Genomic DNA, 16,278 nt, shown 5'->3' on the forward strand with positions numbered 1-16,278 from the left:
ATTCTTAAAAACATGTTGGGTAATTCTTCAGTTTAATGTCAGATTGTTTTTAAATAACTTAACACAAAACAAACAATTTATATATATAAATTGTTATAGGTGTAATCATGACAAAACTATATCATTTGAAAGTGTTTCACCCTTTTGGGAGTTATGCTGCAAAAATTTATCTCTTCTTGAAATTTGACTAGCTAAAATTTCAAATCTATACACACAGAGAAGATTGGAAATGAAAAACACTACTTGTATGACAGTAACACTCATTTAAAACTAGTGCATGATGTCAAGACAAGGAGATATGCACAGTCATACACATATATTGGATGGTTTGACTGGGTACTGGCAAGCTAGGAGTTAATGGCCTCTTTTCCTTGCTGGCATGGTTTGAACAGTTTGACTGGAGCTGGCAAACCAGAGGGCTGTGCCAAGCTTTGTTGTCTGTTTTGGCATGGTTTCTATGGCTGGATGCCCGTCCTAGCGCCAACCACTTTACTGAGTGTGCTGGGTGCTTTTTACATAGGACCAGCACTGGCAGAGTCACCAAATAACTTGCAAGACAAAGACCCCCCTCAACTGAAAGAGAGAGTGGTATTGAGGAAGGGGCTTTGTGTCTAGTGATGAGAGGTTAAAATATATTAGAAAAATAGACGGGTGTCTTGCTGTAGAGGAGACGGGCTTCCACATAGTTTCCATCTACCAAATCCACCAGAGATGTAAACAAATCAATACCAGTTGTCAAGTTGTGGTGAGGGACACACACATTCACACATGTGCACGCATGATATTACTGGTTATGGCATAGAACTGGTGAAAATGTTACCACTGGTCTCATGTTGACTACTACAGTAGGCAATATTGATGACTTTTCAGACATGCTGGCCTGTAAAGCATAACTGTGTATCAAAATATAACCACTTTATTACTCATATCAAGTGTGCTGTTTTTGACTGACAGACAACTAGCTGATCCCCTTTTCCATCCTCACATGGGTCAGATGTTTAGCTGAGTCAGATTTTCTAAGACCAGATGCCCTTTGTGTAGCCAACCCTCACCTGTTTCCAAGGTAATATTTCCCCATGCCCAGAATGTTGGAAATCAATGATACTTTTTGTATGGCAGTGACACACATTTACAACTAACATGCAATATGAAAACTAGAAAACACACATACATATATACAATGATCTTTCAGTTTTACCATTTACCAAATCCACACACAAGGCTTTGGTTGACCTGGGACTGTAGCAAAAACCACTCACCCAAGGTGTCATGTAGTGGAACTGAACCCAGAACTATGTGGTTGGAAAGCAAACTCCTTACCACTCAGTCATGCCTATATGTGATAGGCTTTTAGTTTCTGTCTACCAAATCCACTCAGAAGACTGGTCAGAAGACACTTTACCAAATGTCAAGCTGTGGGGTTGAAACCATGTTTGAGAAACAAACTTTTTAAGCACATATCTGTGCCTATAACCATGCTTGGATATGTATGTTCTGTTTTATTTATTTGAAGTCTTTCTGTAAGGAAAGAGCTGTTTTATAACAAAGATTCAAAGCTCTATCATTGAAATATAAATAACTAAAACCAAATTTACATTTAAAACTTGAGGAAAGCTTTGCAGATTTTTATTCTTCCACTTACAGATTGTGTTTGAAATGAGCATGTTAGATGGTTGATTTCTTTTTCTGAAAACTCCAGCTTTTTATGTATTTACTCACAAAAACAAGTGCACCAATTATTATTGATATAAATGAGAATTTATAATCTGGATACAGAAGCTGAACATTTTGAAGCAGTTGTTTGTAGTCATCCTCTTCTTGATTTTTGAAGAGATATTCAGACCAACAGGGCAGCTGACCTCTATGACAGTACATCTTTTTCTTGTTTGTCCCAAACAATGATACCTGGCCTGTTGTTTGCATTTGGTACAAGTTTTGATGGGAATGTTCTTCCAATATTCCTTGTGTTGATTTTTTTGTATGTACTCAATAACAGTGGGGTTATTTATGCCAGGACAGTCCTTTTTGGATGGCATTGTATATTAATATCATGTTACATTGGGTGGTAGTACTTTGGTGACATTTGGATAGCTGCTGATCACAATTGTGATGTTTTCCACAGAAATGTGACATAATCTTCACTGAGGTTGCACTGTCACTTTTGGTTATGAGGTATTTTGAAGCAATCTCCTGCTTTTAGATTGAAGTGTGATGTATGTGTGAGCGAATGCATATCAGGTGGCAATGCCAAGGGATAATCATTCGGCCTGAATAACACCCTACCCCACATGCAATTTGTCAGTGTGGACAGGTAGGTCTACAACCTGTATAGACAAGCCAGCAATTATATACAAAGGTTTCGATATTCACTTTTCAATGAATGAATGGAAATAGGTATTAAATAAAATAATAAATATACGTCCCTGCAACTGAGATGATAAAATGGTTGGCATGTAAACATTTGATGCAAGCGATAAAAAAAAACTCCTTCGACTGTTCCGGTATGAAACTAAAACATCACTATTTTCAAATTGTAAACATTGACGAAAAAGAAAAGCTTGGTATTGGCCCAAATTTCCCCTAAAATAATTAAAACATAAGCAAAAAAATAGGCGATCTTTCTTGTACCGAAGGATCGCCAAATAATGTAACATGTTGGAGATAGATGTAGCTGCACAAATAGCTGAATTAAAATTAGATGAGTGTTTTCTTTTACTATAGATTTTTTATATTAACTATAGATTTTTTTATATTGACTATAGATTTTTTATATTTGGAAACAGCTATGAAATAAAATTAATAATAAGACACAGGTAGAAAACAATATATTTTTTATTTATTTTTAAACTCGGTTGTTTTGGGAGGTGTTTTTATACAAATTCGTTTGTATAAAGAGTAGAGATTTTTTTCATACCTTACAATTGCCATAATATCTTGGGAAAGGAATAGTGTCTTTAATAGAAGAGATATTAAAAAGATATTGCATATATCGTTCAAACCCAAGTCCAAACCCGCCGTGTTTTGTGTTACCGAATCTCCGTAAGTCAAGATACCAACTATATTGTTTATCCAAAGATAATTCCTTTAACCTTTTTTCGAGGATAGGTAACCTTTCTTCCCTCATACTACCACCAACCAATTCCCCTATTTCTGGAACAAGGAGATCCACAGCAGCAACGGTTTGTCCATCTTCGTTTACTCGGGCATAGAAAGGTTTAATTTCAAGAGGGAAATCGCATACAAATACCGGTGTGTTTTCGAAATAACTCACCAAAAACTTTTCGTGTTCTTTTTTCAAGTCGTCACCCCAACGAATGGGGAAAGTGAATTTCTCGTTATATTTTATCAATAAATTAATCGCATCTGTATAGGATATTTTCTGAAAATCAATGTCTATCATATTTTCAAGCATTTTTCTGTATTTTTCCGGCATCTGGTTAAAAAAAAAATTCATATCTGTTATATGTTTATCTTGTAACTGTTTAAAGGTAGATTTAATAAAACTTTGTAGAATAGTCATTAGTCCATCAAGACCATTATCCAGAAATGCTATTTCGGCTTCAACCATATAAAATTCTGCTAAATGAAGTTTACCAGTTGACTTTTCAGCTCGGTATGTTGGCCCAAAACTATAACAACGACGAAAAGACCCACAAATAGCTTCTAAATGGAGTTGTCCTGAAACAGTTAAATATGTATTTTGGTTAAAGAAATTTTTGTGTTTAACAGTTTCTAATTTAGATTGGTTATTAGATGCAACAGAATCAACAAGAAATACTTCACCAGCTCCTTCGCAGTCAGATGGTGTCAGAATTGGTGTATGAATAAAACAGTACCCATTGTTTTGGAAATATTCATGTATAGCCATTGACAAAGCATTTCTCATTCTCAGGACAGCACTAAAATAATTAGTACGTGGTCTCAAATGAAGATAATCCCTGACATAATCAAGCGTGTGTTTTCTCCTTGCTTTGAATGGGTAGAGGTGAGGATCGCAATCTCCAAGGACATGAATTTTGCCAGCTTCAACTTCAACGTCATGATTTGATGAAGGACTCGAGATAAGTTTCCCTTCAACTAATACACTACTACCATATTTTGCTTCGCAGTCATCATATACATGTGCATTGCATACTACTTGTATATGGTTGCTAATAGATCCGTCAGAGAGTTGAAGGAACACGAAGTTCTTATGTTTTCGTAATGAGCGAATCCAACCAGTTAGAGTCACGTTGGGACTGTTTTGGCTAGATGCTGTATTTTGAAGAATTTCTTGGATAGAAGATCGGTGCGTTGAGATAACTCGACGAGGGAGAGAGTTCCAAGTAAACAAGTAATTTGGTTTGCTCGAAGACTGATTTTTTACTCGATGCGGATGTAAAAAGCCACGGAGTGCGGACCAGGACTTCATGCTTTCAAATAATTTTGCTTAATTATCTACCTTAGTGTTAAGCGAGGAGAGTAGTTTCCCCTTGTAAATATGGCAGCTTGTCAGGAGGTTGTACATGGCTGAGTGGCCTCTCAGTAAAGAATAATATTTGTATATCATTTTCTTCCTTCACCCGGTAAAAACATGGCAAACTCTACTTCATCAGAAGTAGCTGAAGAAGGAAATTATTATTTACAGCTAAACAAGAATCCAATAAGGTTTGAACCTGTCAGTAAGGTTACAAATGTATTTTTCGATGATTCTAACAAACAGGTACGTAGTTCAGTATCTAACAAATGTTTTGCTAATTCATTTGCTTATTTTCGATATAGCCTTTACATTAAATTGGTATTAAACTATTTATTATCAGATCTTTCTATTAAAATATTTATTAAAGTTTCAGAAACAATATTTATATTCTCCAGTCTCAGTAGTTGATAAAAAAAAGTCTTTTTGATACCTGGAAGCTTTTGGCTGTTTTCTCGTTTGAGAATATAAACAGCGAAAAAGCAGCGACTTAAATTGAGTTTTAAGAATTTATTAGACTCTACAATGTTTTTGTCTTCTATTATAATTCTAAGTACAATTAGGATGCTTTATAGCAGTGGTTCTCAAATTGAGCGATAGTTAACCCCTGGGGGCGTTGTGAGTTCAAACGGGGGTGGGATGGGACAAACGTTAAGGTGTTACTTACTATAAGAGCGTTAGAAATAAAGTATTTAAACTCTTATATGTTCAACGCATTAAAAACAATTGTCAGGTTCAGAATATGTGTCGGACTGTGTTATATTGAAAGCAAAAACATTGCTGATAATGCACTACTATACAAAATAACCTGTTTGATTAAAATGTTTTAATTTTTTTTTCTTTTCACCAAATATTAAATTGACTTCTCTATACTTTTACTTTATCGAACCCCAAAGGATGTAATTATTATCATTTCACTGATATAAAACAATTCTTTGAAAAAAAACTTTTTTAATTATTGACATTTTTTGTATTGTCAACTGTACTCAGCACTATAGATACATCTGTCAAATGAGGAAATTCTAATGAAGTCATTTGAAATTACATTCTATTGAATATTATAACGGCGTTTTTACTCCATGTTACAACAAAACCAGTAAAATGTTACATAATTACTCTCTGACAATGTTTTTAAGGGTCTGAAAGGGGTACATGGCAGATGCAAGTGTTTAAAACCTCGAATGAGTACTTACACGGAAGATCTTTATTTCTATTTCCTATAGCTAAGTCCTGTAACTATTTGCTGCTAACCAAAAAGGAAAACCCATGCACTGTTAACGTCAGTAATTCCATAATCCCTTCTTGGTTACTGTTCCTCCGTTTCTGTGAACCGCACTACATTTCCTGTTAGTTTTCCTTGAATCCCTAATTTTAGTGTCTTTTAATCTTGTGTTTTTGGCGTTACACACCATGTTATACATATGTATGTTATTCAGGAAGCACATTGTTCTGTGAGTTATACTTAAGGACTTAAGATTAGCAAATGTAACAGGTCTCTTGTCAAACTAAGAAGAATGATAGTCCAGAATAATTATACAATACTTCTTTGCCCTGAACGCTAGGCCAAAACCAGCTCATTTTCATACTAACAAGCAACACCAAGGAATATTCATCTCAATATGAAGCTTTGTGATAACTGATCAACATATAGCTTTTCTCGTTTGTTATTACCACCTGTTCTTACAAGTGCCACTTGCTTAAACCCCTCAGCATCTTTCTGGCACATAGTATTGGTATGATTAGATGATAAAAGCGGGACTCTCATTTTAGAACATGTCAAAAATAGGTTCCATACTTACATTCCTGACTTAATTTACCCATCATTACCTGATATTCCACTTCTGTGTTTCCATACCACTGCAAAAAGTAACTAAACTTTGAAGATAAACAGGTGGTTAAATCTAACTGGAAACAAAAGCTATCTGAGCTTCATCTTTTGGTTCGATCCATGTGCAAACTCATTGGCATAAGAGTGACATTGATCATAATTATGATTATGACAATTGTTGCAGTTATCATTATCATATCAATTACAAAAGAAAAAAAAAAGCATTACACTGTTTTAACAGTTGACCTATAAGGAAATGAGTAAAATATCTTTGCCTAATTAATATCTTCACAATGCTATTGATGTTCTTTAACATTGAGAAACTATTAGCGTGCATTTTATCTTTAACACATACCTTGAGTTTCTTCTATTGTGACCCTGAGCTGACAAATACCTTGTGAGGGAATTTGGCCAGTGCAAACTGAAAGAAACCTGTTATGTATGTGTGTGTGTTTGTATATTCTATTACTTGTTTCAATCATTTGACTATGGCCAGAACAAATCCACCCCAGGACTTATTCTTTGTAAACTTAGCACTTATTCTGTTGGTCTCTTTTGTCGAACTGCTAAGTTATGGGGACGTAAACACCAACATCGGTTGTCAAGCAATGATGTTGGGTGAGGGACAAACACAGACACACACAAATATATATATATATATATATATATATATAGATATACACACACACACACACACACACACACACACATACAGCGGGCTTCTTTCATTTTATGTCTGCCAAATCCACTCACAAGGCTTTGGTCAGCCTGAGGCTATAGTAGAAGACACTTGTCCAAGGTGCCATGTGATTGGGAAGCAAGCTTCTTACCACATAGCCACACCTGTTCATATATATGTATATGTGTGTGTGCATTTTCATGGGTGTTTACAACCGATGGTGAGCTACATTACAAACGTGACATCTCTATTTGTGACTGGGCTGCAAGTGGTTAAGTTTGTTTCCAACAAATCATCTATCACAGCAGTGCTTTTGAATTCTGGAATTAAAATCTCCTTATTGGAAAAATTAGTAAAGGTTAATAACAGGAAAAGCATCTAGTTGTAAAACATCCTGCCCATCTAACCTTCACTAGAATGGAAAAACATGTTAAATGACTGCACAAACTTAACAAGACTATTGATTCTCAACTAATTCACTGAGTCTGTATAAAGCCATCAACATTGACACCTATTTTCTGTTTTATATAGTATTATAGTGAGACTCCTGAGTTCTGAGCCATCATGTTCAGGTTTCCCAGCACAGGACCATGACCTGCCATAAAAAGCAAAGCTATTTATGGATAATCAATTGTGTCACCATAAAAGGCATAAACACCTATGTGAACATGACAACCAATCAGTTTGGCTAGTTCAGAAGTGAGCAAGCTGGAATCTTCCTGCCAAATAGTCTCATCAGAGATTGTAGAAACTCTGTTAGGTGTAATGAAAAACTGGGATTTTGAAGTTCAAGACAGGCAGATCAGAGGTGCTACTTGAAACTATGTTAGTCAGCTTTGTGATAAGACAATCTCATTCTTCCCACTTAATTTGTTTTCAATAATTATGAATTGTCTTTGTATTATTTTTATAGCATTATCACACAATGAAAAGTTGTACTTATTCCATCTGATCTCTCTTAAATGCTGTTCTAGTTATTCAACTGCTGTATATATGTAAAGGCAGATGTTCCAGACTAATTAAAATGTATGAGAACTAACACTGATATTAATGTTGTCATTAAGATGGCGAGCTGATAAAATCATTAGCATGCCAGGCAGAATGCTTAGCAACATTTTGTCCTTCTTTATGTTCTAAGTTCAACTTCCACTGTGGTCGACTTTGCCTTTCATCCTTCTGGAGTCGAAAAAATAAGTAGCAGTTTGAACACTGGGGCTGATATAATCGACTTGTCCTCTCCCCCAAAATTACTGGCCTTGTGCCAAAATTTGAAACCAATATTAGTTTGGTCATTATCATTGTAACATACAGCCCACCAGATGTTATTCCACCAATTACCTTCCAACAGCCTCTAGTACCACACTTAAATAACAAGTGTTTCTCCTAGATCTGGACATACATCTTTAGCAGAGTTAGTTTAAAACATGATCATTTACCAGTTACTCTCTTGTCCATATTCTTGCAGAAAAAGATGGTGCTAGTTCATATTATGTAATCAGTCAAGCAGTTTCTTTCTCACAGTAAAGTATTCTTGTTTTCACTTCATGAACTAGATTCTGTTATCCATAAATTGAGCCTAATTTACAAGCCAGTTTATCAACACTGAAAGACCACTGCATCCAAATATCATAAACCATTCTCCTTCACAACCATATTGATTTAAGCTATCTATATATTTAGATTATTTAATTATTAGTTATATTCATAAGGCGGTACCAGTTGACAAAATCAGTAATCTGGTGTCTTATCAAACTGGCTGACCTTGTAACTGCAAACTGTGGCCACTATACTCAATAGATGTTACTCTCTCTCTGAGAGTTATAGGTAACCTACTGTTTCAGTTTTTTTTAAATATGTACACTGCATTTCTGTGCATTGTGAGAGGCAACTAAAAAGAAAGCAAAAGGTAAAACAGGTGGTTACTTTTCAAATAGATTAAAATAATTTTAATAGATTTAAACATTTTAATGTATTTCCTGTTTTATTTTTTGCAAGCTAGTAGTGATCTGACTTTTCTCACTGACAAATTTTTAATATATTCATTTGTGGCTACCAACCACAAAGGTAATCTATTTGGATGCTTTCCTTTACCAATTAAAGTAGGATTATTGTTTGCCCCAGATCAACTCTTAGCAGAAATATGATCGAAGGCTTTCCAGTCATGACCCTCGCGTCTTTTTTCAGACATTACATAATGTAGTTTTGCTAATATATTCTTTCCTTTTTAAGATAGCAAGATGTTTTAATGAAAATTTGACTGCTATCTCTAGCAGGCAGATTGACCATATAGAGGGTTTGTTGCTTAGCGACTCTGACAAAGGAAGTAGTATGGTGGATTAAACTGAAAGTAGTTGAGAACCTGATTGTTTTGTTTTTGCATTTTTTTCCAGTTTTTTTTTCAAATCTTTTCTTGCCACAGTTCGAAATTGTAAAGGGAGAATTCATGCTTTAGCAGATTTGGTTCACTTCTCTTTAACCTGCAGGTAATGCACAGAAAATGTCTTTGAGCTGAATGAGATTTGCATGGGTTTTGTCATTTCAGAATTCCCTTTGAAAATCTATCCCCTTTCTCTTCCATTATTTTCAATGATGTGAAGAATACTTACATAATTTTTAGAAAATTGTGAGGTGGGTGCTGAAAAGTTCCTAGCTTTGGGTAAAAGAAAATACAGGAGGATCAGTTAATTATTATTTTATTTAATATATTCCCCTTTCAGATTCACACAATTATTGCAGCAGTCTTTCAGTTTTTCTAAGCCCTGTAAAAGAACTTGGAAGGTTGGGCCTCCAACCAGGCCTTTCATGATACCCTTAAAGGCAGGAACTTTTCAGCACCCCACTCATACATATGACATGCTGGTTTCTTTTGTTTTTATAATCTTCTTTTGATGCCTTTGTAGCAAGTAGAGAATACTGGTTTCAAATTTTGTCATGAAGCCAACAATTTTGGGGAAGTGGGTAAGTTGTTTGCATCGATCCCAGTGCTTATTTTATCGATCCTGAAAGGATGAAAGGCAAAGTAGACTTTGGCAAAACTTGAACTCAGAATATAAAGACTGATGAAATACCATTAAGCATTTAGTCCGGCATGCTAATGATCCTGCCAGCTCACTAATATATTAAGTTTAACTAATATTCCCTACTTTCAAGCAGAGAATATTAGTGATACTTTACTGTTATTAGAATGTCTAATCTCTCTTTCAGGTATTTGCTGTCCGAGCTGGTGGCACCACTGGTGTGGTGGTCAAGGGCCCTGATGAGAAAAGTAACCTAACATTCCGGTAACTTCAGTTTACTATTTTTATTTATTTTACAATAGGACTTCGAGTATAAAAAAAAAATTCTTATACAAACATCTTACATGTACAAATAGGAAAATGGTATAAATAATCAATTGTACGTCAATGAATATTACACAGTGGCAGAAAAGGTACCATTTAAATGATGGACTACTTTCTGCATGGCTACAGTATAATAATTCTGGTAATATTTTGGACTCTGTATATAAAATTGATATTTCAAACTTTTTGTTTAATTCCATGTCAGTCCTTATCAAGCTAAACTGTGATGAAAGATGTTTTTTTTTTTGTTTTTTTTTGTTTATAAAGAACTTCATTGTTTAACCTTTATTGTACGGGAACTGAGTATTTCAGTTTTGTGCATGTGCACTTGATACACAAGAACTAAGTTAACTCATTTTTGATGGTGGGGTACTTAATGGAATTCTCAACATTTCATGACATAGAATGTGTGTTTTATTTTTACTGGCAGAAAGAGGTTGCAAGAACTGATTTGCCTATAATTAGCATGTTACTATCACCATCATTGTCGTTTAACGTCCGCTTTCCATGCTGGCATGGGTTGGACTGTCTGAGGGCTCCAATCAAATCTGGCAAAGTTTCTACAGTTGGATGCCCTTCCTAATGCCAACCATTCCAAGTGTATAGTGGGTGCTTTTTATGTGCCACTGGCACAGAAGCTAGTCAGTCGATACTGGCACCAACCACACTCAAATGGCACTTTTTACGTGCCACCGGCATGGGAGCCAGTCAGACAGCACTGGCAACAATCACGCTCGAATGGTGCTTTTTATGTGCCATCGGCATGGGTGCCAATCAGGCAGTAGTCATCAGCCACAACAACGACTTCATTTGCCTCAACAGGTCTTCACAAGTGCAGTTTATTGCCCAATGATTGAAGGGTACTCTTAAATGGGCTGGTTATGCTGCACTGGCATAGGCCACAGATACAGTCTCACTTGGCTTGCCAGGTCTTATCAATCACAACATATCTCCAAAGGTCTCGGTCACTTGTCATCGCCTTGGTGAGGCCCAATGTTTAAGGTCATGCTTCTCTACCTCATCCCAGGTCTTCCTCTTCCACAGATTCCCTCTACTGCTAGGGTGTGACACTTTTTCACACAGCTGTCCTCATCCATACACGACACATGACCATACCAGCACGGTTGTATCTCTTGTACACCATATGCTTCCTATGTACAACTTTCCTTTCAAGGCGCTTATACTCTGTCGTGTATGCACACTGACATTACACATCTAGTGGAGCATACTAGCTTCATTCCTTGCAAGCTTCTGCATGTCCTCAGCAGTCACGGCCCATGTTTCACTGCCATGTAGCATAGCTGTTAGCACACATGCATCATACAGTCTTACTCTGAGCGAGAGGCCCTTTGTCACCAGCAGAGGTAGGAGCTCTCTGAACTTTGTGCAGGCTATTCTTATTCTAGCAGCTACACTCTCAGAGCATCCAGCCCCACTACTGACTTGGTCACCGAGGTAATGGAAGCTATCAACTACTTGTAGTTTTTCTCCCTGGAATGTGATGGAAGCTGTTTCCTGCACATTTTCAGTGTTTAATGCCCCTAAGCATTTGCCACACACAAAAACTTCTTCCCAGTTATCCTTCCTTTGATATTGTTGTACCTCTTACTAGTCCATAGCTTATGCTGTATACATCTTATGGAGTTTCTACCTATGCCTTTTCTACAGATCGAGCAAGGCCATCTACCTGAAGGGATTTGTGGTTTGTCTGCCTTCCTACTTATTAAGACTTTGGTTTTTGCTAAGATTGTCTCTAAGGCCCTTCGATTCTAGACCTTGTTTCCACACCTGAAACTTCTCCTCTAATTCTGATAGTGACTCGGCTATTAGAGCAAGATCATCAGCATGGAGAAGCTCCCAGGGACATCCTGTCTTGAATTCCTCTGTTATTGCCGGGAGGACTATGATGAATAAGAGGTGGTTGAGGACTGATCCTTGGTGGATCCCTACCCCAACCTGGAATTTTTCACTGTTACTTGTTGGCTAAGTATTTCTCCTGCAGCTGTCTTACCAGAAATACAGCATCAGTGGTGCTTTTCTCTGGCACAAACCCAAACTGCATCTCGTCTAGACTGAGTCTCTCCCTAATTATTTGGGCTATGACCCTCTCCATGACTTTCATTACCTGATCCAACAACTTGATACCTTTACTTTTGTAGCAGTTGACTATGGTTCTGCTACACCAGTCATTGGGTATGACTCCTTCATGTATCACCTGATTGACTATACAGGTGACTAGACTATAGCCGACACTGCCAGATATTTTAAGCATCTCTGGAGTGATTCCTGATGGGCAAGTGACTTTCCCTCTCTTCATACCCTTAATTGCTTTATCTACCAAGGTACTGTCAATTCGGATACCGGGTTCCTCTGTTGGGTCGAAATTCGGCAGACTCTGTTTCTCCGATTCGTTCTCTTCATTTAGCAACCTTTCATAGTGGCATCTCCAAGTCTCTCTCTTTGCAGCCTCATTAAATGCAAGTGAGCCATCATCCATGCGGGCACATTTCTCTCCTATGACATCACGATTCTCTCTTACACACTATCTTGCAACATGAAACATTTCAAGTCTTTGATCTTCATGACACAGAACATTGGCAAATTTTTTCTTATCTGCTTCCCCTCTGGCTAAGTAAACCTGTCTCCTAGATTCCTTTCTGGCAATCTGATACAATTCCCTGCTACCACCATTCTTCCAGTCCTTCCATGCCTGTTGTTTTTCCCTAATGCCCCTGTCAACTACATTGTTCCACCACCATGTTACTTTGGGTTGAGAGGGGACTTTGCACCATCCACAGATCTGGTCAGTAGCCCTCAACAGGTTGTCCCATAGAAACCTCCAGCTGCCTTCCACATCATGTCATGCTGTATCCCCCCTCTATTTCATCAAAAGCTTCGAGTAGTATGTCTCTAAATCTCTGTCCATTTGCAGGATCCTTAAGCTCCCAGACCCTTCTTCTGCATGCTGGTCATCTTCTGGGCATCCATTTAGCCCTGATCCTGAAGTCGCTAACTACTAATCTGTGTTCTGGGGTGCATTCTTCAGCTGGGAAGGTTTTGGCATTTATAAGTAGCCATCTTTCCCGTTTCCTGGCGAGGATGTAGTCAATTTGACTAGTTTGTTCACCAGATCGGTAGGTGAATAGGTGACTGGTAGGTTTCCTGAAGTTAGTATTACAAACTATAAGATCATTTGCATCGCAGAACTCCAGAAGCCTGGTTCCCTCCTCATTGCAGGAACCAAAACTATAGCCTCCATGTACACCATGAAATCCCCCTGCATGTTGTCCAACATGTCCATTGAAGTCGCCAGCCAAAAAGAGAAGGTCCCTATCATTCGTCTACTAGGTAGTCTGCAAGAGGGTGTCATAAAATCAGTCTTTCTGTTTATCAGATAGCCCCGGTTGAGGGGCATAGGCTGAGATAATGGTTGCTAACCCATGTTGCAGCACTAATCTAACTTAAGTATTCTTATCACAGACTCTGATTACCTCGATTACCTTATCAACCCATTTCTCCGCAAGAAGTAAACCCCGACCCCATCAAATAAGAGTTAATATGTTCTTTTAAGATGATATAATGTGATTTGAGGGAGATTTGGCAGCAATTTCTTGCAGGCTGAGCACCTGCGTAGTGGTTTCCTCATTCATTCACAAGCAATTTTTGTTGTACCCTTTGATAAAGCACATAATCATACTTACCTTAGCAGTAGCAATGAAACAGCCATGAAATCATTTACTCCAAACTGATAAAATTAAAACTATTGAATAAATCAATCTTCACTTAAACTCTGTGGAACCTTGAAGCCAATCTTAACTTTGAACATACACATTCACTTTCTTTGCCATCTGAATTTACAAAATTTTCTAATTGGAATTTATTGAAAAATGTTTAAAAGTCCATTATATATATATATATATATATATATATATATATATATATATATATATATATATATATATTTGAAGCTTTATTATTGTCATCTCAATTTTTCTATCGTTGCTTATTCTTTTCAGAATGGAAGATAGAGGGGAAGTTATTTCTATCAAATTTTCACCTGACCGAAGAATACTTGGTGTTCAAAGATCTCTCAAGTCTGTCGTACGTAAGATTTTTCTTTTGATGATGTTGGTAGTTAGTTGTGACAGAGGTCTGTAGTAACACTTGAACAAGGTCACAATATTGCAGCAGTTCTGTTTCTGCTGCTATTATTTCAGGGCATCAGATCTTAATGTTTCTACTTTATATCGAATTTAAAGCTGTGGGTAGTGATATTGATAGGATATAAATAAACATATAAATCAGTGGTTCTCAACGAGGGTTCACATGGCCATTGGAGACCCATGTATAATTTTGTTGTTAAAATTTATGTACAGTAAACAAAATATTTTAATTTTTTTATGCAGTTCATATTAATACTTAATTATAAAATTACAGGAGGATTTTTTGATGGAATTCTGCTTTACACACAGTATATAACCACTTAACTTTTTTTTTAATATTTTGGGATTTGTAGAAAATCTTTGTGGATTTGTGTTCTACACATAAGAAATAATATGACTATGCAAAAACCAAAACAAAAAATATTTTTGTGTGATTTAAGGGGTATTTAGCTGTTATTTTTAGCACAACTCATGACCACCTCACACTGTCCTTGTTTGTTTGTCACTCACATATTAGTGTTTTTCAATATCTTTTGCCCCATAAACACATTTAATGGTCTATTGCTGGGATTTAAGCAAAAACTTTGGACTGTCCATATTTTAAACTGTGATTTAAGAAAAAAAATTTCGAAAAATTAAAATTATTTATTTTTTTTTTTTTGCATAGTCAAATGATTTCCTGTGTTTAGAATACAAATTTGCAAAAGTTTTCTGCAAATTCCAAAAAGTAAAAAAATTATGAGGGGTTATGTGCCATGTGTAAAGAAGAATTTCATTGATCTTTTTTTAATATACATCGAATGGCTATGAAAGTCCAGGAGAGTAAAATAGAAACCAAAGGAGTCTATAGGCAAAAAATGGTTGAGAACTACTGATATAAATGATAAACTGTGTAACAGCAAATTTTATACATCATTAAAAACATTAATTAGCTGGACATTTGACCACATGGCTTTATTATAATGGCTATAATAAAATTTTATGTTCTCTGTTGTATTGTCACTGATGCTGGATTATGTCTATAGCCAAGACACTCATGTCTGAATGGTCAAGTTCATCCAGCCATAAATATCTATCAATAAGTGATATAATTTGTTGCTGCTAGTGTTATCCCTGATTCAGTAGACCTGTGTTCAATGATGCTCCAAACCTGAACATCTCATATTTTTATATGTTGAACATTACATTATCCTATGCATCCTTTCTTTCTTTCTTTCTTTCTTTTTTTTAAGACAAGACATGAGAGTGTGAGTTAAGCAAGATTTGACTACTAATTTTAGCAGATGAAGCAAACATTTAAAGGTTCCCTGAATATTGTTAAAGTGGATGTGTATTTTGTTGATTTTCAGTGCTGAACTCAATTGCTGCTAGAGGCATAAATTGTTACCCATACCTAAGTTTTAGTTTCAGGACAAGATTTAACTTAATGCTATTGGAAAGTTGAGTATGTGGGTCTTTATGATTAGAAAAGATTAATCAAAACCCACTGATGTATCTGCCTTTCATGTTCTCATCATCCACACAGAATCTCACCTTGCCCTTATACTATATTTAAAAAAGCCAACAAGGGAACCTCTACACAGTTGCACTCAACCTGCTAGGATTTTTTGTTTCCTTTATATATATCGCTTATAATTTTAATTGCAGGAATTCCTCAACTTTAGTTCTGATGTTGTTCCTGACAATATGGAGTATTCACAGACCTGTAAGGTAGGTTTTAATTACATTTTAGTTGTAAACGTCTGATTTTTTTTTTTTTTTAATGTTGTATGTTGTGAGTGCATGTATTCACTCACATGCACAGGCATGGA

The 16,278-nt window shown here is 36.3% G+C and overlaps 2 protein-coding genes across 3 annotated transcripts in view; one reads left to right on the forward strand and one right to left on the reverse strand.

Annotated features, from left to right (window-relative positions):
- Positions 1 to 2,814: 2,814 nt before the first annotated feature.
- On the reverse strand, positions 2,815 to 4,411 carry LOC106881799 (asparaginyl-tRNA synthetase). The gene has a single exon (XM_014932310.3). The coding sequence runs from the start codon at positions 4,409 to 4,411 to the stop codon at positions 2,909 to 2,911; it is 1,503 nt and encodes a 500-aa protein (XP_014787796.2). The 3' UTR covers positions 2,815 to 2,908.
- Positions 4,412 to 4,467: 56 nt separating this feature from the next.
- LOC106881798 (regulator of MON1-CCZ1 complex) overlaps positions 4,468 to 16,278 on the forward strand; it is a 98,355-nt gene continuing 86,544 nt past the window's right edge. For both annotated transcript variants that reach the window (XM_014932308.3, XM_014932309.3), the window contains exons 1-4: positions 4,468 to 4,702; positions 10,168 to 10,244; positions 14,321 to 14,405; positions 16,115 to 16,177. In XM_014932308.3, the coding sequence (XP_014787794.1) occupies positions 4,574 to 4,702; positions 10,168 to 10,244; positions 14,321 to 14,405; positions 16,115 to 16,177 (354 nt within the window). In that variant the 5' untranslated portion in view covers positions 4,468 to 4,573. The remainder of the gene's footprint in view (positions 4,703 to 10,167; positions 10,245 to 14,320; positions 14,406 to 16,114; positions 16,178 to 16,278) is intronic.

Source organism: Octopus bimaculoides, chromosome 4 (assembly GCF_046866305.1).
Source record: "Octopus bimaculoides isolate indiv1 chromosome 4, ASM4686630v1, whole genome shotgun sequence".
Classification (NCBI taxonomy): Eukaryota; Metazoa; Mollusca; class Cephalopoda; order Octopoda; family Octopodidae; genus Octopus; species Octopus bimaculoides.

What these genes read in the sequence shown, in the direction of transcription:
- LOC106881799 (XM_014932310.3), bottom strand. Translation starts at nt 4,411, where the DNA reads ATGAAGTCCTGGTCCGCACTCCGTGGCTTTTTACATCCGCATCGAGTA.